This window comes from Amblyomma americanum, chromosome 10 (genome assembly GCF_052857255.1).
Source record: "Amblyomma americanum isolate KBUSLIRL-KWMA chromosome 10, ASM5285725v1, whole genome shotgun sequence".
In the NCBI taxonomy this organism is placed as follows: Eukaryota; Metazoa; Arthropoda; class Arachnida; order Ixodida; family Ixodidae; genus Amblyomma; species Amblyomma americanum.
The window spans coordinates 131922475-131943289 of NC_135506.1; the positions used below are offsets into that span (position 1 = coordinate 131922475).

The 20815-nt window shown below is 47.4% G+C and overlaps 1 protein-coding gene across 1 annotated transcript in view; it reads left to right on the plus strand.

Moving 5' to 3' along the window:
- LOC144108718 (cholinesterase-like) overlaps positions 1–20815 on the plus strand; it is a 100921-nt gene that overhangs the window by 22680 nt on the left and 57426 nt on the right. The window contains exon 2 of the mRNA XM_077641887.1: positions 10003–10369. Within this exon, the coding sequence (XP_077498013.1) occupies positions 10003–10369 (367 nt within the window). The remainder of the gene's footprint in view (positions 1–10002; positions 10370–20815) is intronic.

A 20815-nucleotide genomic window follows, 5' to 3' on the forward strand; every position in this document is an offset into this window, starting at 1 on the left:
TTTTCCCAATTTCGGGGACACTTCCGATGTTCTGTTCAATGTTTTTAACCCGCGTTTTTATGCTGATTGTGTCTTTTTTGATTGCAGCTAGGGTGGCTGTGGTTTCACTATGGCATTCACTGATGAGAGCTAAAACGTCGTCCATCTTTGGACCAGGGTTTGCCTCGACATCCCCAGAACAAAGCAGTAACAGTGAAAAAAGAGTCAGCAGCACCACAGACGGTCTTGGGCAAAGCACGCGGATTAGTCCGGGTGCCCCTCTCCAGCCATAATCATGAGTGTGATCACGACGCTGGTGAGCGAAAAAGATGCCAATGCGCGCTCGGTACGTACACACATCGATCACCATTAAATAAAAAAGCAGGGAACCAAGGGAAAGCAAATCACAGAATCACGAGTCAGATGGGGATCAATGGCCACAAACTTATAGAGCAAAAAGACGGAATGAATAGGGAAAATTCCTACCTACGACAGCAAAAAGCACGTCTTAGTTGGTGAACAGCGTGGCCACGATTCCCGAGGCGGCGAAGGCGATCATCCCTTTTTGTAGTAGAGTGGCGTTGTCTTCGATGTTACGTCACAGCTTTTATCATGCATGCGTTGTCGTTGCGTGATGTGTCGAGGGCCGGGCGGCTGCTCCTTCGACGACCAGGGTCAATCAGCAGATGGGCAGCACGGCGCGAAGCGATCCTACGGCAGCAAAAAGCACGTCTTAGTTGGTGAACAGCGTGGCCACGATTCGTGCAGTACAAAAGTGGCGTAGTATACGCACCGTAGTGCGACCTAACTAAATTCCACATGTATTTAGTTTATTAAAAAACGTAAGAAATACAGTGCTTCTATGCAGTAATTGTCACGAGGAGTGACCACCTTCCAGGATTCAGTGTGGCCTGTGGTATGAGATGTTGCTTTTGGTTCCAGGCCAGCTAGTTGTGAAAAAAGTTGCGGTTCTCTTTTATATTCACGCTTAAATGCGACACTTAATTTATAGCTGTTGAATTTCCAGACCGATAGCATGCGTTCTTGAAAGAACACATCATGAGTATGAGAACGGTAATGGACCTCAAAAAGAAGAATAATAATAATAATAATAATAATAATAATAATAATAATAATAATAATAATAATAATAATAATAATAATAATAATAATAATAATAATAATAATAATAATAATAATAATAATAATAATTGGTTTTGGGGGAAAAGAAATGGCGCAGTATCTGTCTCATATATCGTTGGACACCTGAACCGCGCCGTAAGGGAAGGGATAAAGGAGGGAGTGAAAGAAGAAAGGAAGAAGAGGTGCCGTAGTGGAGGACTCCGGAATAATTTTCGACCACCTGGGGATCTTTAACGTGCACTGACATCGCACAGCATACGGGCGCCTTAGCGTTTTTCCTCCATAAAAACGCAGGCGCCGCGGTCGGGTTCGAACTCGGGAACTCCGGATCAGTAGTCGAGCGCCCTAACCACTGAGCCACCGCGGCGGGGCCTCAAAAAGAAGCCGAACCATCTTTTTCTGCACTAGTAACATATCTTTTCGAAGTTCGTTAATTTTCTAGAGCTCCATGCTAAAGAAGAATAACACAGATAAGAGCAAAAGAGAAATACAAGCTTTTTTTTTTGCGGTAAATGGCAGTATTGTTTTGCATCGCTATAGCCCCAACACTCGACATTTTAGAGCAAACAGAGTCAATATGAATATCCCATAGCATATTTTGCCAAAAGTAACCCCCATACTTACTGCCTCTAGTTTTCTACTGCCGTAAATAAGACCTACGTTTAAATAAGACCTAAGCCATCGCCCTAGCCCTTGCACTTTCGGACGCCCAATACATCTTCAGCGACTCCAAAATCCCAATACTTACTGCCTCTAGTTTCCTACTGCCGTAAATAAGACCTACGTTTAAATAAGACCTACGCCATCGCCCTAGCCCTTGCACATTCGCACGCCCAATACATCTTCAGCGACTCCAAAACGGCTCTGTCCAACTTTGCCAGGGGCAGGATTCACGCCCCTGCCTGGCAATTGTTGAACACCCCTACCCAAAATTTACCGCGCAGGGTAGAGCTTCAGTGGGTGCCGGCTCACTCTGGGAACCCTGGAAACGGGGCTGCCGATAAATTGGCCCGAGGTCTGATTTGCCGGGCTCAGGACAGTCTCGATCCAGGATTCTCGAGGGAGCGGGCGCACACCTTTGCGGAGCTCACGCAAATACCCCGTTTGGACCGCCGGACTTACCCCCCTCCCCACCCCTCTCTTACGCACTCCCATCAGATCCTCTTCAGACGCCTCCAGACCCGCTCTCTGTCATACCCTCAGCTTTTATCCCACTATTGCGGCACATCCCCTGCATGCTCCCTATGTGGTGACCCCCACGCCACACTCTCCCATATCCTTTTCGGCTGCCCTGCTGACCCTCCCCCGCGGGGACAGCACGCCATCTCGAGCTGGGAGGACTGGGAGGTCCTGCTTATGTCTGCAGACCCGACATCGCAGCTTGCTGCGGTGACTCGGGCTGCCGACGTCATGTCCCGGCATGACGTACTTGATGCAGTGCGGGACCGCGCAGTGGCCCAGGGACCCAGCTGGGTCTAAAACTCACATGCTGAATGAAGTTTTTCTGTCTGTCTACGTTTAAACTGACGTGTTATGATCTCGGTCTAAACTGTACAACTTAAGCTTTATTGTTTTATTGGTGTTTAGTCCTAAGTGATTTGCAGTGAATCATTCCCCAAGTTTTTTGAGAGAGAAGTTAGCTAAGTTGCACTTCTGGTTGCAGTCTGATGCAGAAATAAACATGCTACCATCATCGGCGAATAATATATATCTGGTACGCGGATAGGTACGCGAATGCTGCCTTGAGGTAGATCCTTTGCAATCGGTTTCGGGTGGCAGCTGTGCTCACCTATTTAGAGATCTGCTGTCATGATAGAGAACGATTTTATCAGGTTCAAGCAGTGACCACGTACCTCATACATTTAAAAAATTTTAGCAAAATAGAATGCTCAATACAGTGAAAAGCTTTTGTGAATTCAACATACGGGACACGTACAAGCATTTTACTTGCAAACTGTAATAAGCTCTTTTTGTTCCATTGAAGCTAGTTCTGTACATCTGTGTTGTATAAATCGAAATTGAGCTGAAGTGAGAAGGGAATGCTTGTCAACAAAATCTGAAAGGCGGTCATGAGTAATTTTTTGTAAACACTTATAAAATGTAGGTAACGCTGAAATTGTACAATAGTTCTTGATGTCATTTGGATCACCTTTCTTGTTCCACAGACGGCGACATATTACTAGCGTTAAAATACAAAGGGCAAAGAGCAGAAACACACAGGACAGGCGCTTGACTTCAACAGTTGTTGAAGTCTAGCGTCTGTCCTGTGTTGTCGTTTGTATTTTAACGCTAGTAATATGTCGCAGTCTCTGGATCAAAAGCACAAACTAGCCCAACTTAATTCTTTAACCTTTCTTGTATAACACTAACATTAGCAACCTGCAATCTTTCTAGGAAAATGGCACTACTAAGAAATTAAGAAACGATGTGAATAACATATTTAAAGGGTCTAATTGGCATACGATCAACATCACGACTAGAGCTGCCTCGAAGCGACAAAAAGACAGACCGAACTTGGTTTTCGCTTACTGCTTCATGAAAACAAGCCTATTGATTACCGGGCGGCATAAACCTTAAAAATTGAGAAACGGATAAATGATCCCAACTTTGCACAAAATATTTATTGAACACACTATCAAGGGGACGTCTGATGCTTTTACACCACTTACTTTTTTTCTCTTGTCCGGGAGAATTTTCCGCGATTGAAAACGGTGTTCAGCTTATCCCACAAAAGAAGAAGTTTACGACAGCAGCCGTCAATTTCAGCACAATAGTTCTCTTCGGAGTTTCATTTGTTCATTTAATTTCATTCTGGACGTCATAAACGGCTTTAATTTTTCGGAATCTAGTTGATATGAATTGGTGGTCGTTCCTTTTTCAGATTAATTTTTAAGCTGCTCAGACGTGGTACATGGCATACGTATTTTCCTACCAGGTTTCCTAAGTGGAAAGTGGCGTTTGTATAGTTAAGAAATGTGATCCTGGAACGCATTATACGACTCATCGTAGTTTTATATCGCAAGGAGATATTTCAGGTCGGAATTAAGCACAAGATTCCTGGAGGCATTCAGGCGAGTATAATTAATTACTTGAGCTGTAATGAATTGCTATTCTCATGTTAATTATGTTTATTTAATACTGTGAAGATAGGAAGGTGGTGACTCTGGTCACATGATATCACACGTGCAGTATTGTTTCCACCCAAATAATTAGCAATAATTAAGTGTAACGATATTTATCTATGCTCTGATTTGAACACCTGTAGAGGCGCTCGTATTGCCAGCGGTGCTGATGACGAAGATGAAGTTGGGAGCTCAACGTGCCTCGCGCAGTACAGAACGCTTTCGGCAGCCAGCCTGGCCAGTAACAACAGACAGCTCCGCCGGCCACCAGCCGCGGCTACTGGGATCTGCAACATATGTGGAAGCTAATCCACATTTATTAGATGTCCCGGTAGCCGCGGCTGGTGAGCCGGCGTATCGGGCAGTCGATGTTGCTGGCCAGGCCGGTTGCCAAAAGCGTTCTGTATTGCGCGAGGCAGATTGAGCTCCCAACTTCATTTTCGTCATCAGCACCGATGGCGATACCAGCGCCGCTACATACCCATCTGAAGTAATGGCTTTATTCATAGTGGTGTTTGCTGCAGATTGTCCTAGGAGATCAATATTGAGGTAATCTGCTGAAAAAAAAGTGGACATCATAAGAAATGAATGTTAAAAGCCTTCGTAAAACGAAAAAAAAATGTTTCAAGATTCGGATCTGATGGCTGATAACAGACGGAGAAGACTGAATTATTTACTTTCTCGGTCCACACTTCGTAATCACTGCAGAAAACAAAGAAAGGAGAAAGGAGTTTACATTTTATCCATTTAATAAATAGTAGCATTATGACAGCCGCACGCGGATTTGAGCTATCCAGGGAGAAAGCCTGATAAGAAGTACTATTTGATGAAATAATGAATTACAAGTCAACCTGACGTGATCACGGTCATTTTCTCCTTTCTGCTTAGTCGCTTTGCAGCAGGGACATATCCACTTTTGCTTGGAAGATGCACTCCGATATTTGTATTGTTTTTCTGTGAAACCAGCACAGTTTCCAAAATGGTAAGTACCGGCACATTCAACAAAAGACAGAGGCCTCCTGAGGGTCAACAGCCCCATTACAGGAAAGGCAAATGTTGCTTCCCACCACTACACGGACAGTATTTCAAGAACCAGTAACAACAACGAAATGCACAGAACTCGCAATCAGCAGCAGGGTAAAGCCGGCTAAAGCAGCGACCCGAAGAGCGTAGAAAAAACAAACGAGCTGCGAAAAGATGTGTTGCTTTTAGCGACGGGTCCGCATGCTGCTACTGCCGCCAGATGTTGGGTGATTGACCGAAAAAATGAAAACGAAATGAAAATTGACCCACCGTGGTGCCTCAGGGGTTAAAGCACTCGTCTACTGATCCAGAGTACCCGGGTTCGAACCCGACCGAGGCGGCCGCGTTTGGTTAGAGGCGAGACGCAAAGGGCGCACGTGTGCTGTGCGATGTGAGAGCATGTTTAAGATCTCCAGGGAGTCGAGAATATTGCGGTGACCTCCACTATGGCACCTCTTTCTTATTTTCTTATTTCACTCCCTCCTTCATCCCTTCCCTTACGGCGGGGTTCGGGTGTCCACCAAGACAAATGAGACAGTTACTGCGTCATTTACCAGTGTTTTATCTTTGCAGCCGGATGCTTGCAGCGCCGCGCGTACTTGAAATTCGCCTGTAGATTACGCAAACACATGCCCACTGCTAGGATGACTGGAGCCCACGTAGTCGAATGGTAGGCCAGGCAGCAAGATTGCGAGAAACACGAAGCTGTAGAAAGCAGTGTTGCGTTCAGCGACGCGTCCGCATGCTGCCACTGTCGCCAACAGTGGTGCTTCAGAAAGAAGAGCTGTCGTTGTTGCTTGAAGAGCACTGAGAATAAGAAAAAGGAAATCTGTGGCAACGTCACTGATATATCGAGACAAATGTGACCGTCCAGTTGAAATAAATAATTCTTTTTTTGGGGAAAGGAAATGGCGCAGTATCTGTCTCATATATCGTTGGACACCTGAACCGCGCCGTAAGGGAAGGAATAAAGGAGGTACTGAAAGAAGAAAGGAATAGGTGCCGTAGTGGAGGGTAGGTAGGTAAACTCTTTTATTGCGCCCAAAAACAGGGGACCAGTCAAAGGACCGGTTGCGCTGACTTAGAGGAGGTCGGCGGGGATCCTTTGGGATGCCGCGGCCTCCACCGCGCGCTGGATAAGCCAGCGTTGGTCTGCTGGCTTGGAAGTACACAGGAGAGACTCCCAAGTCTCTGGGGTGTTTGCGTTGTCTGTGTTGTAATGTGTACAAGTCCACACCATGTGTATGAGTGTGGCCGGAGTTGAGCAGTGTTTACACATGGGGGCTATCTGTTCCGGAAAGATCCTGCTGTATAAGAGGGGGTGTGGGAAGCTGCCAGTTTGTAGTTTGCGCCATTGGACGGCCTCGCGTTTTGTTAGATCGCGGTGTGCGGGAGGATATGTGCATCACCTGCATCACAGCATTTATGCTGACGACCTCACACTTTGGATCACGCGCGGCAGTGACGGCCAGATTGAAGAGACTTTACAGACCGCGATCGAACGGATCGGAGATTATCTAAGTACAGTTGGCCTCACGTGCTCGGCGACAAAGTCCGAGTATATCATCATTCCTTCCCCGGGACGACGCCCTTCAAAGATACTTCCGGACATCAACCTCCAGGTGCAAGGAAACCCGATTCCTCGAACAGACAACATCAGGATCCTGGGCTTGCATCTACAGGCCAACGGCAGCAACATCACGATCCAACGCATCGACCAGTCGGTTGTGCAGATCGGACGCCTCCTTAAGCGAATCTCCAACAAGCATCATGGCATGCGAGAGTCCAACCTCCTGCGCCTCGTTCAAGCTTTCGTCTGCTCCCGCATCACCTACTCTGGACCCTACTTACGTCTCACTCGTGCCGAAAGCGAACGGCTAGACGCGTCACTTCGAAAAGCATACAAGACGGCCCTAGGTCTTCCCATGTCCACAGCTACCCATAAGCTCATGGCTCTCGGAATCTCCAATACCGTGAGCGAACTGATCGAAGCAACCCTCATCGCCCAGTATGAGCGGCTCTCACTCACACACGCTGGCCGAGCGGTACTGCAGCAAGTTGGGATCTCCCCGCCGAGATCGGCCCCAAGTTACGCTGAACTTACATCGGAATATCGCCTAAATCTCCGCATTCCTCCCATTCCCACACGGATGCACCCGGAACACCACGCCGAGAGACGGGCCGACCGGGCTCGTCAGTTCGAGAAACGCTTCAGCGGACGCCCGGACGTCACGTATACGGACGCCTCTTACCATCCATCGAGGCCAGCGATGGTGGCGGTAACTCTCGACCCTCACCGCAGCTGGTACACAGCCTGCAGCATTCGCAATGCAGAAACAGTCACCGCAGCTGAGGAGGTTGCCATTGCGCTCGCGCTAGCCGACCCTAATACCAAAGTCGTCATCAGTGACTCTCAACAGGCTATTCGCAATTACGATGCTGGCCGTATCTCTTGCCAGGCGTTACACATTCTACGTTCTACAGCACCCTCTTCCACATCTCGCTTACTTCTTTGGGCTCCAGCCCACGAGTCGCTCAGCGGAAACGCCCAGGCACACTCGCTCGAGATCTCAGCTGCCGAGCCGAGAGTATGATCAGCCACCCTGCTTCCGCTGACACTAATATCCCACGCGCTTCTCTACTCACCACTTACACGGACATACTCCAGCACTACCGTAGTGGAGGGCTCCGGAATAATTTCGACCACCTGGGGATCTTTAACGTGCACTGACATCGCACAGCACACGGGCAGTTCAGAGCGTAATTTTATTCGCGGTCTCTAATCTCTCTTGGTTTTGAGGAAAGAAAAGGCGCATAACTGGCTCACTTTGCAGTGGCTTACTTTGCAGATGGACACCTGGACCGCACAGTCATGAAACAGCTGGCAGCTCAAGCTTTTAACCAGCGTTTGAGTTTGTTTTAAGAGCGTTAGCTCTTGCTACTAACATTTGTCAAGGACTCGTCTGTCTGCAATGAAGGTCAAATTGACCAAAAGTTACCACGCTGACCCCACTATATCACATAGCAATAGTGGGAGCAAAGCGACTCAACTAATACCTATAGTTTCGATCTGTTATATATGTGTCATAATAGCGGCCATCGAAGTCCCACCAGGACTACCATTTTCATAAAATTTGAGGCCACCCGTTTGACGCAGAATGCTCAAATGGTGTCAAATGACTTGGCATGTTTCTGAGGGTAAATTACTAATAGAGATGAAGCCCAAGATATGTGTGGGATTCGCAACGGCGACCTTTCTGCTCCCAAACTGCCCATTCCGAGTGCCTTCAGACTGCCATTACAGCCGAACCATTCGTCGCAGGGGGCACCGGATGGTGTCAAACGATTCGTTATGCTGTGGTGCTTACGTTTATAAAATTTTTTGAGTGATATAACGAGAAAATATACCGGATACAGCGAAGGGGGGCCTTAAGCCACGGTAGTAGTGCAAAACGCATGGGGTATATGGCGCTGCTTGTGCCTTTGAAGAGATGTTTCCGGAAAGTAAACATCCGCGGACGTTTGGATTTGGTCTTCTCTAGGTTTGCTGAGCACACCGATGTAAACACTTGAAGCTCCTGTAGCTGACGCTCTTAAGCCGAACACTGAGGCAGTGTTGGCGGAGAATTTTATACGACAGATCCGCTCGAGGTGCCCACCGATAAAGTGATCCAGAATATACGCCTTACTTTTTGTGAAGAACTAAAGGGGTGGCTAAGTGATTATCGCGCCCGGGTACTGAGGCGGAGTTCTCTTGTTCGAACCCTGCCGCGGCGGCCGCGTTTGAATGTAGGCGAAACGCAAAAGGTGCCCGTGTGCTGTGCGACGTCAGGGCAGGTTAGAGATGTCCAGGTGGGCGAATTTATTCCGGAGCCCTCCACTACGGCACCTCTTTCTCTCTTTCTTTTATCACTTTCCTCCCTTCCCTTACGGCTTGGTTGTGGTGTTCACCGAGATGTGAGACATTTACAGCGGCATTTCCTTTCCTCAAAAACCAATTTCAATTTGAATTTCAATCTTGACGGCGCATAAGTTTGGGACTGGGAACTAGAATGTCTTATGTGCTTTGTGCAAATTGGCCGAGGTATAAGTCCTGTGCTTATATGTAGTGAGGTATACGCCGTGTGGTCTACACTAAGGCTTGAGTGTAGAGCCGTATCTGCCTTTTGCCTTCCAGTTGTGTTCCGTCTAAATGTGGCACTGCAAAACCATGACGCGGTATCTACTAGACAAAATTTCCGCACTCTAAGACTTCAGTCCCAAGCACAGCCGATTTGAGGCCGTGTATGCAGGGGTGACCTGTTAGCCATTACATCATTCAGGCATTGATAAACGCTATGCCTGAATAGTAGGCATAGGTAGGCAGGTAAACTAAATTATTAAAATCAGAGGAATGTTTCTCGAGGATGGTGGTTGGGGTCCTCATTCCAGTGCTCCACTGGCTTTGAGCTGCGCCTGCTTAGTACAGTGCAAGACAGAGCAATAACCTTTGCAAAAAACTGGACCATGATTTGTGTCGACAAAACAAAGCGCGGCAGTAACAGCTCAACCTTTGATTCGTTGAGTGATACCTATGCACGCTTAGTTTTTCTCCGGTGCCTGAGTACGCGACGAGTACCGGGCTGTGTTCACTACCCGGCCAGTGAGTTCTGTGGCTCATTCAGTCGAGGGGGTTAGAATGAGGAAGAAAGTTTTTGCGAATTGCGTCGATGGTCAGAAACGGGTGGCGGCGCAGGTGGCCACCGGTGCGGGCCGTCTCATTGGGCGCACGATAACCGTGGACGGCGCGAGGCTGTCGCGTTTCCTGGGCGTGTCGTTCGCCGAGAGCACGGCCGGGGAACGCCGCTTCGCGTTGCCCGTGCCTTTGGCGGTCAGCAGCCCGTGTCATCTGCGAGACTGCCTCGAGCCCCGGGATCCGTGCGCCCAGATGGGGCCCAACGACAGCTTGGTGGGCTCCGAGGACTGCCTGCACGCCAACGTGTGGGCGCCCGAAGCACCGCCTTCTGCGGCCTCATCCCGCGCACTGGTGGTGGCTCTGGATGGCGACATGTTCCAAACCGGCTCCAACGACCATCCGGACTGGCCGCAGCTGGCCGCCAAGGGTGAGCTTCTTTTTTTTTTATTGGTTTTTTGGGGGAAAGGAAATGGCGCAGTATCTGTCTCATATATCGTTGGACACCTGAACCGCGCCGTAAGAGAAGGGATAAGGAAGGGAGTGAAAGAAGAAAGGAAGAAGGAGGTGCCGTAGTGGAGGGCTCCGGAATAATTTCGAGCACCTGGGGATCTTTAACGTGCACTGACATCGCGCAGCACACGGGCGCCTTAGCGTTTTTCCTCCATAAAAACGCAGCCGCCGCGGTCGGGTTCGAACCCGGGAACTCCGGATCAGTAGTCGAGCGCCCTAACCACTGAGGCACTGCGGCGGGGCTGAGCTTCTTGCGCTGGTCTCGTTCTCAGGACCGGCCATCTCGCCATCATTGTGCTCACCAGCGATAAAATATGTGGGAAAACTGCACGAGTAAGGCCACTTTGAAATAAAGACCCTTAAATAAATAAATAAATAAATAAATAAATAAATAAATAAATAAAAATAAAATGAAAAAGTAAACTAATAGAAAATATTAATAAATAATAAAAGAACCGTTAACTTCGAAATACATAAATAAACTAGAAATGAATAATAAATAGATAAATAAAATATATAAAGTGCCTAGAATAAAGAAACAGAAAAGGCACGCAGCTTTCTACTCTATCTAGGGCGGTGCGAATAGATTAGAGGAAGTGGAGTGAAATCGACACGCCGAAAATTGCGCCTAGATGCAGTGGTTGTGTTATCAAAGTACAACTTCACTGATTCACTGACGACACTCATGAAGATGGATTAATTGAGTGGATCAGATTAGTTTTCTTATTCTTTTTAGCATGTCAGCACCTATGTTATGTTAATTTTGCGCGCAAAGTACAGCGCACACGAAGCTGCACAATAAAGGGCCCATGACAGCCTATTTTCACGCTTACCCTGCTTATCGCCTTTAATTCCCAACAGGTTAAATTACAATTCCCCCAATTTTAAGCTGACTCGGCGCGGTAAAAAATTTTAAAACGTATTTTTTTCGTTTCTTTTGCGAACTGCTTGCTGGTCTGGCAACCTCTCATCGCTGACGTCACGAGTGCATACACGCCACGCGTCGTCTGCTGCGAGCTGTTGAGATGCTTGCATGCACACCGTAGACGGCGGTCACTCGAAAAGTTTCTTTCTTATAGCCTAGCGAAATAAAACGCATTTTCCGTGTTCTTTTTTGGGAAGCCCTCAACTTAGTACGCGAGCTGAGTGATCCTTGGGAAAGCGGACTTGCTCGTGGCGCCCACTTTCCCGTTGCAGAGGAAACAGAAATCGTTGCACCCCTGCTTCATTATTTACGCTTAGAAGCAAGCTGTTCGTATGTTATGAGTGCGGACTCTTTTGAGCCGTCAAGTGCTCCCGTATGCGAAAAGCGGCACGTGCCGTGCATGCCTTCTGCCATGCAAGCCGCAGCATTTTGTAGCAAGCTACCAAATTCTTGTACCAAGCTCGATAATGAAACTCAAATGATCAAAAGGTGCACTACAGTAACCTTGAGGCACGAAAGGAGCAGAGAAATGTGCCGAGTGCGATGACTTCCGCGCTGCGCATGTAAACGTTGGTAAGTCGAAAATACATTTCCTTCGACTCATAGAGCCTTTTTGCAGAAACCAAGCCGCTTGCAAAACCCTACGTGACTCGAATGCTTTCACTGTCCGCACCGATGAATTGTCTCCGCCGTCTAATGAGTGCTTCGAAATAATAGTACAGCATTTTGCTGTGCGTGCGCATTGTTCCCCAGAAGTGCGACGATTAGGACAACTGCAGCCCCGCGCTGAGGTTGTTTACATGGCTGTGCGCAAACAGTACTGCTCGTTTGCATGGCATAAAACGCCAGGTGGGTTATCCTTATCTTAAATATTACGTACTATTGCTCACAAATTGCAGTTTTACTCATCTACACACCATAATAACACTTCCATAAGCGCCGATGATGCTATATCGCCTGCTTGGGAAACGCTTCGCGTAAGATACCGGCACTTTCCGCTTATTGTATCTGCTCTCTCTTATGTTACCAAAACTTAATTTTAAAACGCTTTAGCTAAAAACACGTTCGGGCATTACTTGAATTAATGAAAACAACCATATTTGCTGTCCACAGTAGACGCCGACGGCTGCTGCGCCGGCTGCCTTCTGCACATGCTATGTAGGCCGGGGCACATATATCGGCACTTCCCCCTTATTGTACTCGCGTCCTGCGATATAAGCAGTCGTCGCTTTAAGGACACTGTAGCCAAAACTACGCTCGAAAGCTATTTGCAGGCGCTAAAACTGGCGAATTCGCTTTGCGGAATCGCCGAAATCGCACACACGAATCCTGCGTACTCTCTAAGCCTCGTCACGAAAGGGGCCGGCGGTCCACCGTCTCCGAAATTCAAGAATATGGCAAAAGTTCCTCACTGATTAGTAACAAAGTGTGAAGATATGATATGTAGCCGCTTGTTTCGCTTTTTTCGATACGGATAAGGTACACAAGCGCAGTTTTTTCCGGTCGTCGCCTCACCGGGCGTGAAGCTTTCGCTCGGCCGCACAAGACAAGGCGACGGCGGCGAGCAGCACCATCGTGCGGCATTTCTGCCCGTGTCGCTTGCCTCGCTGATCGGTTCTATGCGCAGGCACCAACTGAAAGCACATCTTCGCTGGTGCACGCACATCGTGTATGTCGCCGCGGAATTATATCAAGGGGTTCAATAAGTTTTAAAATTCTTACGTTTAGTCAGGCAGCAAGCCAGTCAGTTTTTATCACACTATATAATCACTATATCACTACATAGAATGTCATCCCAGCTAGTCTCCTACCACTCTCTTCTGGTTCCCACTAAGCTGACTCTTTAACATTACTACGATACGAGATCGTTCATCGTGCTGGCGTCGTCGTCGGTCTAGCGTGACAGACCAGTGCGTCAGCGATGGCATTTGCGTACCGATCAGCCCACCGACCGTCGATCGCCGTCGCATCGGCCTATAGTGTGACCGGACCCTACCTATACCGAAGGAAAACTGCGTCACTGTTATTATCGCTCTTGCGGTACCAGTCGTTCATATATGGGGGACGACTGCTACTTCGATCGCCTCCGAAAGTACGGGGGGCAATGAGACCTCGCTGCGCATATTGCAGCAATGAGAGCAGACGACGTTGCTCCGTGCATGTGCTAGTGATGCCACGACAGCTTTCTATATGGCGGTTGCTGCAGGGTGGAGGAGTCTCCAGGTCTCAATTTCGATCGTATTTTTTGGAAAATACAGCGCGTCCAGGGCAGCCAAATTTCGGAGATTGAATCATGAGCTCTTTCATTAGTTACTGAAGCAGAAAACTGCAATATGAAGAGCGACCATGTCATGGCCCCTTTAAGCCAAACATGCAGCAACACCTATCGACAACATTCCGAAAAATTCCGCTCCGGTAGTATTCAGCAGAAAAGAAAACTTCCCCATAGGACAGAGCAGAGTGGGGTTCTAACAAGTGCCGGAGAGAACGCATATTTTTTTCCCGGTACCTTAGAATACACTGGCATCGCCGCCGCCTATCGTACTGTGTGTTGCTATAGTGTAGACACTGACACGTTTTGTCATTTAATTTTAAAGGCCTTCATATTTGTCACCACTTCGAGCACTTTTGCGTGCACTCCCAGACACCCTTGGAGCGTGTGGAGATAGCGGTCTCGGTCACTACGGAGATGACCTCGACTCGGCGTGGCAAGCTCAGCCGGAGACCAGCTACCAAGTGACAAGGGGGGTGGTCGTTTGGTGCCCAGCTTTCGGCGGTCGCAAGCCAGAGAATGGGCCGGAGCCAAAGGTTCACAAACAAAATAAAATTTACACAGCAAAGAGACGATACAGATGACTTCACAATCACCCGTACGAGCACATACAAAGTGATTTGCAAATACAATGCAACTCGTGCAAAGTAACAATCGAGAGAGATTACAATTCAACAGAGTCTTTGCACCTAAAGTGCACTGACACAGAGGGAGACAAACACACACAAATTGTTCACTGGGCACTGCGACAGTCCGACGACCTGAGGAGCACGACGGGGCCGATCCGCAAACTGGCGCATGTTGCCTCGCTGGTCCGTGGCTGGGCGGTAGTGTTCTCCCTGGAATCGAGCGGGCGCGCTTTTCTGAAGCTTAAACGGCGGCTCGGGCTGACAGACAGCGGTTGAAGCCCTCATTTATACGCGGACAACCTTCTACCTTCTGGTACGCCTTTGGACCCCGACCCTGCCTACCACTCTGGGGTTGCCCTCTCGCTGAAGCCACCGGTGGTTCTGGAGTCGCGGAAAGCCACCCGCTTAGAGTTGGGCACGGACGCCGACGCCATGAAAGTTCATGAGGAGATTGTCACTGCGATTTTGGACAAGGAGAACTAGATAGGTCCTGCAGCCCGGGGTGTTCTTCTGCCTCTCGTCTGTGACTTACACCGCCAAACAGCACATTTCTTTGCTTGTGCGGTTGCCGAGACAAACTATTCACGGACGCTCCGGACCTCTTTGGACGCGCGAGAACGCGAACTGCAAATCCTGAGAACACAGCTCACAGAGATGTCTGCCAAAGTCACTGTGTTTGAGGCGGAACATCGCCATGTGAGGCAGGAGGCACTGGTCCCGCAGACTTTTGCTGGCGCTCTGCGTGGTGCTCCGGCTGTTCTACAGAGTGATGACTCAAATGCAGCCTTGGATGTGTCCTCTGGTCCTCCAGGGACTTCTCCTGGGGGAGGCTCTCGACCGGATCAACTGCCGCATAAGTTGTTCTAACGTCTGTCGTGGCCTCGGCGGACGTCGGCCGTGAGTTGGCGGCTTTGATTAAAATAAACATCGACTCCCAGGTCGACGGAATCGGAACTGTTACCCTCCAATTTTCTCGTCGTGCCCTCATGGTTGCCTCCAAGGACCCTGCGGACCTGGGCCATCTCAAGATCGCTATAACCAGGATCGAGGCCACTTGTACTTCGATCAATGTCCGTGTCCGCCAGCAGAGGAACCCGCACATTCGTCTTGCTGGGGTCGACCCCGACGTGCGACCGCAGGACCTCGTCATGACACTTAACCGTAACCGCCGGAACCCCAATCTCCATCTGGACTAATTCCCCTGCAAGGTTAGGTTATCTTTTGCCCAGAAATCTGGACAATTTGTGCATATACTCCAGGTTGACCCCCCTGCCTTCGCTCGTCTATGTGCGGCACGTCGCGTAACTATTGGATGGACTTCTGTCGAGGTTCGCGAAGATTTGCATGTCCCACTCTGCACTTACTGTGCTCAATATCGCCACGCTTTGAAGGCATGTAAGCTGCAAAATGATCCTTCGAAGGCTTGCTGCGCCCGCTGTGCGGGTTCGCACGCTTTGGCGGCTTGCCCGATCAGTGTCCGGGACCTTAGAAGCAAGTGTGCACCTCGCGCCTGCTGGTCGCCCGTCCGGTCATCCTGCGGGGCATGTGTCGTGTTCACTTTTGCGTGAACGTGCGGCTAGGATCCGCGCCCGCGCTCATTATGGGCCTTAGTCCTCGTGTTACCCCTCGTCCCTGGCCCGATCACATTTTGTTTCTTCAAGTTAATTTAGATCACACCCGTTGCGCGCTTTCCCCGGTGGTTAAATTTATTCAGGACAAGAATATTACAATAACGGCTGTGAGCGACCCATACATCTCCACCAATAATGAATTTGTAGGACTTCCCTCTACTTTTCACACTTTTCACAAAGTCTGCGCTCCTCAAGACCCTAGGTGTGTCATATTGACCCATTATCCTACTTTTGATACCTTTCCAACTTTTATTCCTCCTGAAGTTGTTGCTATCTTATGTTCCACACCGAAAGAGCATTTTATTTTTATTGGAGTATACATTCCGTCTCGTGCACATATTGAAGTGGCTCTTGCTTTGCTTACTACTTGTATACAAACTTCGCCCACTGATAAAATAATAATTTGCGAAGATTTTAATGCAAAAAACGTTTTAAGGGGCGGAAAGATCACTGACACTAGAGGAATTCATGTTCAAGCTTTTGCGGCCTCCAATGCCCTGGTCGTTCTTAATAATCCGGACTCTTTACCAACCTACGAAACTCCGTATGCTTCAAGTTGGATTGACCTTAGCTTCGCGTCAGCAAATTTGCTAACACAGGGCTATTCATGGCAAGTCAGTGCTGTTCCATCACTTTCCGAGCACAGATTTATTACATATTCGTTCTCCTCACAACTTGTGTCTCCGTTCAAGCGGCTCACCAGAGCCTGCTTGGGTCGTTTAATTTTCCAGTTAACTTCTTTGCCTTGGTTTCAATATTTATATAATCATCAGTTCCATTCAGCTTCCGCTCTTGATCGTGTTCTAGCTCAATTTAACGACACTTTTATGACACTATGTAGGAAATACTTGCGTTTAGTAAAACCCAAATTTCCCGAGGGTTCCATTTGGTGGACGGCTGATATGAGCATGGAGCGGTCCCGTGTGCGCGCTCTTCGCCGCCGTTTCCAGCGCATTTCAGACCCTCAGTTAAGAATTTTCCACCGCTGTTTATTATAGGGCTCTTGCAACGTATTGAAATATTATTCGAAACACCCATGATAATTATTTGAAGGAGATCTGCTTCACTGCTACGCGCAAATTCCAGTTTGGCAAGCTATTACAAACATGCCTTTTGCAAGCTCAGGTGCCCTTCTGAAATTCCTCCCCTTCAGTACTCTGATGGCACGTATACTGAAACGCTTCCTGAGACTGTAAAGTTGCTACTTCGTACTCTCATCACTACAGATACTTTTTCCCACGATCTTGCATACCATACTCACGTTCGTGACGTTATAGCACAGCCTTACAATAAGTTCAAGATTTACCCTTCACTGCTGCGGAGATTGAAGCTGTAATCAATTCGCTCGCTGTGACGTTTTCTCCTGGCCCTGATCTAATCTCTCCTCGTGTTGTTCGTGCCTTGTGTAATGCTCATACCTTGTTTTTCCTCTCTATTTTTTTATTCTGCTTTGCATTTGGGTTACTTTCCTCAGACTTGGAGAGTTGACAGGATTATTTTTATTCCCAAACCGAATAGACCAGCGTACCATCCCAATTCTTACCGGCCTATCTGCATTAATTCGTCTTTCGGAAAAGTGCTCGAATATTTTTTGTAGGGTAGGCTGTACTATTTCCTGTTCCAGAATAATCTACTGCACAAAAATCAGTATGGTTTCACGCACGGCCGTCGTTCTGTTCAGGCTCTCTATCGTTTGCGGGAGTTATTATTTACGTATCACCAACAAAAGCCTCCTGTGGTTCTCATCTCGCTGGACTTCAGAGGTGCATTTGATAGTATTTGGCACCTTTTGGTTTTAAATTTTTTAAGCCAACATCGTTGTCCAGGAAATGTATATTCCCTTTTGGCTTCTTTTCTAGATAACCGATATTTGACCTATCAATCTCCTTCTTGTACTATTTCTGTGCCTTATTCTGTCGGTAGTCCGCAAGGTTCGCCTCTGTCACCTTTACTTTGTAACATTTTAATTTATGACCTCTTAAATTTCCCTGTCCCCTCACCTATCCACATTCAGGCATATGCTGTCGACACTATTATCCTTGTCCATGGGAAGACTAGCCGCGAGTTGTCAACATTGGGTTCAAATGTTTTAACATTAATCCAAAACTGGTTTGGCAAGTATCGTGTTCAGTTAAACCCTCAAAAGTGTTCTTATGTTTTATTTTTTAATGGAGTCCCGGCGTTGCGCAAACGTAAGCCAACTATACGCCTAGACAATTACAGTCTCAAGTGTGAACCCAATATTAAATTATTAGGATTTGTTTTTGAATCCAAGCTAAGCTTTTTTCCTCATGTTAATCATTTGCAAGAGAAAATTATTGCATCTACGACCAAGTTCCTTAACTGGTTCTCTTTCCATTTTCGTGTTTCTCCATCGCATTTGTGTGTAATGTATAATCAGGTTATTCTTCCTAAAATCACCTATGCCGCCCCAGCTTGGTGGTTCCATTGTCCGCCTTCCAGACTTAGAGTTCGTGTCTTATCGCTGCAACGCATTCCGCTTCTTGCTCTTACTGGTGCTTACAGTACTACGAGAACTGTAGCTGTCCTTGCCAATGTTCTTCCATTGCCTATTTATCTGGACCAATTATGTGCAGAGTTTATGCTTTTTACATTACGGCAACCCGTTGTCTACATCAAAACATTTTATAACCCGTTTGAAATTCAGCCAGTACTTAATATCTGGTTTGACCATTCCTCATTGAAATATATATTTTATTTTGCTCAACTTAGTTATTAGGAAGCCTTGGCTTTTTCCTGTCAACGCGCATTGCATATATACAAAGACGGGTCATTCACTCATCACAGTGCAGGTGCTGCTTTTGTCGTTCTTAGCTCCACACAAAATATTTTATACGTTCATCGCATATCCTGAGAACCACCTTCAAGTGCCTATGCCGCCGAGCTTGTAGCATTCCACTCTGCTGTTCAGTTTGCTATTAATAACCCTCCTTCTATGTGCGTTCATTTCTACACTGATTCTCTATCTCTGCTTTCTGCCCTGTCTTCAGTTACTTCATTTAACCGGACAATTATTTCCATTCAGAAAGATCTCTATCGTTTGTCTTCCCTTGCCTCGTTTCTTTTATTTCATATCCGTGGTCACTCCGGAATTTTTGGAAATGAGTTAGCCGACCAGGCTGCTGGTAGTGCTGGGCGATATGGCCATTTACACACTTCTACCCATTCACGCCGTTGCGTGCGTTCCCGTTTACACCATTCTTCACTTCTTTTATGGCGAACTTATTGGCAAGAAAATAATGGCGGTACAGAATTATTTAACTGGATCTCCGATACGCTCAATATTCCTTCCATCCGTCTACTTAGGCGTCCTCTTATTACTTTACTCTCTGGGCATGGTCGATTCCCTTTCTACTTTAAACAAATTGGCTTATCTCCTTCTTCAATTTGCTCATGCGAAGATGTCTGTCATTACTTCCGGAATTGCTCCATTACTGCTCCTTTAGTTTCCCGTTTAAAGTCTCTCTGCTCATCTGACAGTACACTGTCTACTTACCCCTCTGTTTTGAATAACCCTGCTGCTTGTACGGTTCTGATTCAAATGGTTCATCTCATCAGCAGCACAATTCCTACACATTCCCGATGAGCACCTTGGTCACTATCATTTTTCCTGCATACGCTCTGTACAGAGCAGTGCTCTGTACAGGTTCCTTTGCTGGACAACGATGTATCTCTTTGTGGTCTGACACTGTGTTTGAACCAACTGTGCCTGTGACTGTATCTGTGCTGACATTTTTTGTGACTTAATCTGTTCTTCTGACTTTCTGTGGTGTCTGGACCAACTGTGCCTATGACTTTATCTGTCATTATCTGTGCCTTTATCTGTGCTTCTTACTGTCTGTGGTGTCTGGACCAACTGTGCCTGTGACTTCATCTGTGCTGACATTCTCTGGGACGTTATCTGTACTTCTGTCTGTTCTGCGCCTTTGGGTTTTTCTTTTTTGTTTGTTTGTTATTTCTACTTTCTTGCTTTTTTCTTTAAATTGAGTTTTTTTAGCGTTTAGTTCCTTTTCTTCTTTTTATTGGCTTTAAGCCCGGTAAAGCGTTGCTGGTCCGGGCTTCCTCTCTCTTTCATTTATGTTTTTTGTATTTTTTTTCTGAGAGGACCAATGAAATGGATTCCTTCTCGGCTGTTTTTTTAGTTTACTGCGCGCCAGCGCGATTTCTTACCCTCAGCGCCATTTTTTTCGAATATGCGCCGAATTTTGTGACACTGCTCCTTCCTTTCAATATTCACAAAACTTAAAATTCCTGCGCACATGGTTGCGCTCACAAACTTATTGGCGAATGCCAAAATACACACATCATTACAATGATCTCCCCGCATATTACACTTGAAATGCTGCTAAATACATGCGCAACTCGGCAACACATTAACACAACATAAACGGGGAGCACTCAAGTTCAAGGCATGCTTGCGCCTATACTTCCAGATTGGGCCAACACAGTGGGCTCGGAACAGGACTGCTTCCTTCAAGTTTCCGGTCGCGCTTTTGATTCTCTTTCGGACGCGACTCTGGCCCTTCTTCCTGTTGCGAGCTCTGCTCTTCTTACGCCTTCTGCTGAGGCTTCTCTTCCACACGCGGCATGGTCTCCGCTTTCCTCTCATACTCTTCTGTATGTTTATGCTCAGACTTTGAGCTCTTCTTTTCCTGTGGCAAGCGGGTCAGTTGTGAACAAATGCAACGCCCGTTCGCTCATGACGGCTCCGCTTCTCGTGTGTTTCTTCATCTCGGCTTGCACTCTCCTGTTTGCGCTTACGCTTCCACACTGAATACTTTATCAAACTTGGGCTCGTTCTTCTCAGCTTCATTTTAACTTCGCTGCGATGTTCGTGCAGCTTGCTTGCACCCGGCTCAGCTGTTTTCAGCTTGGTCCTGTTCCA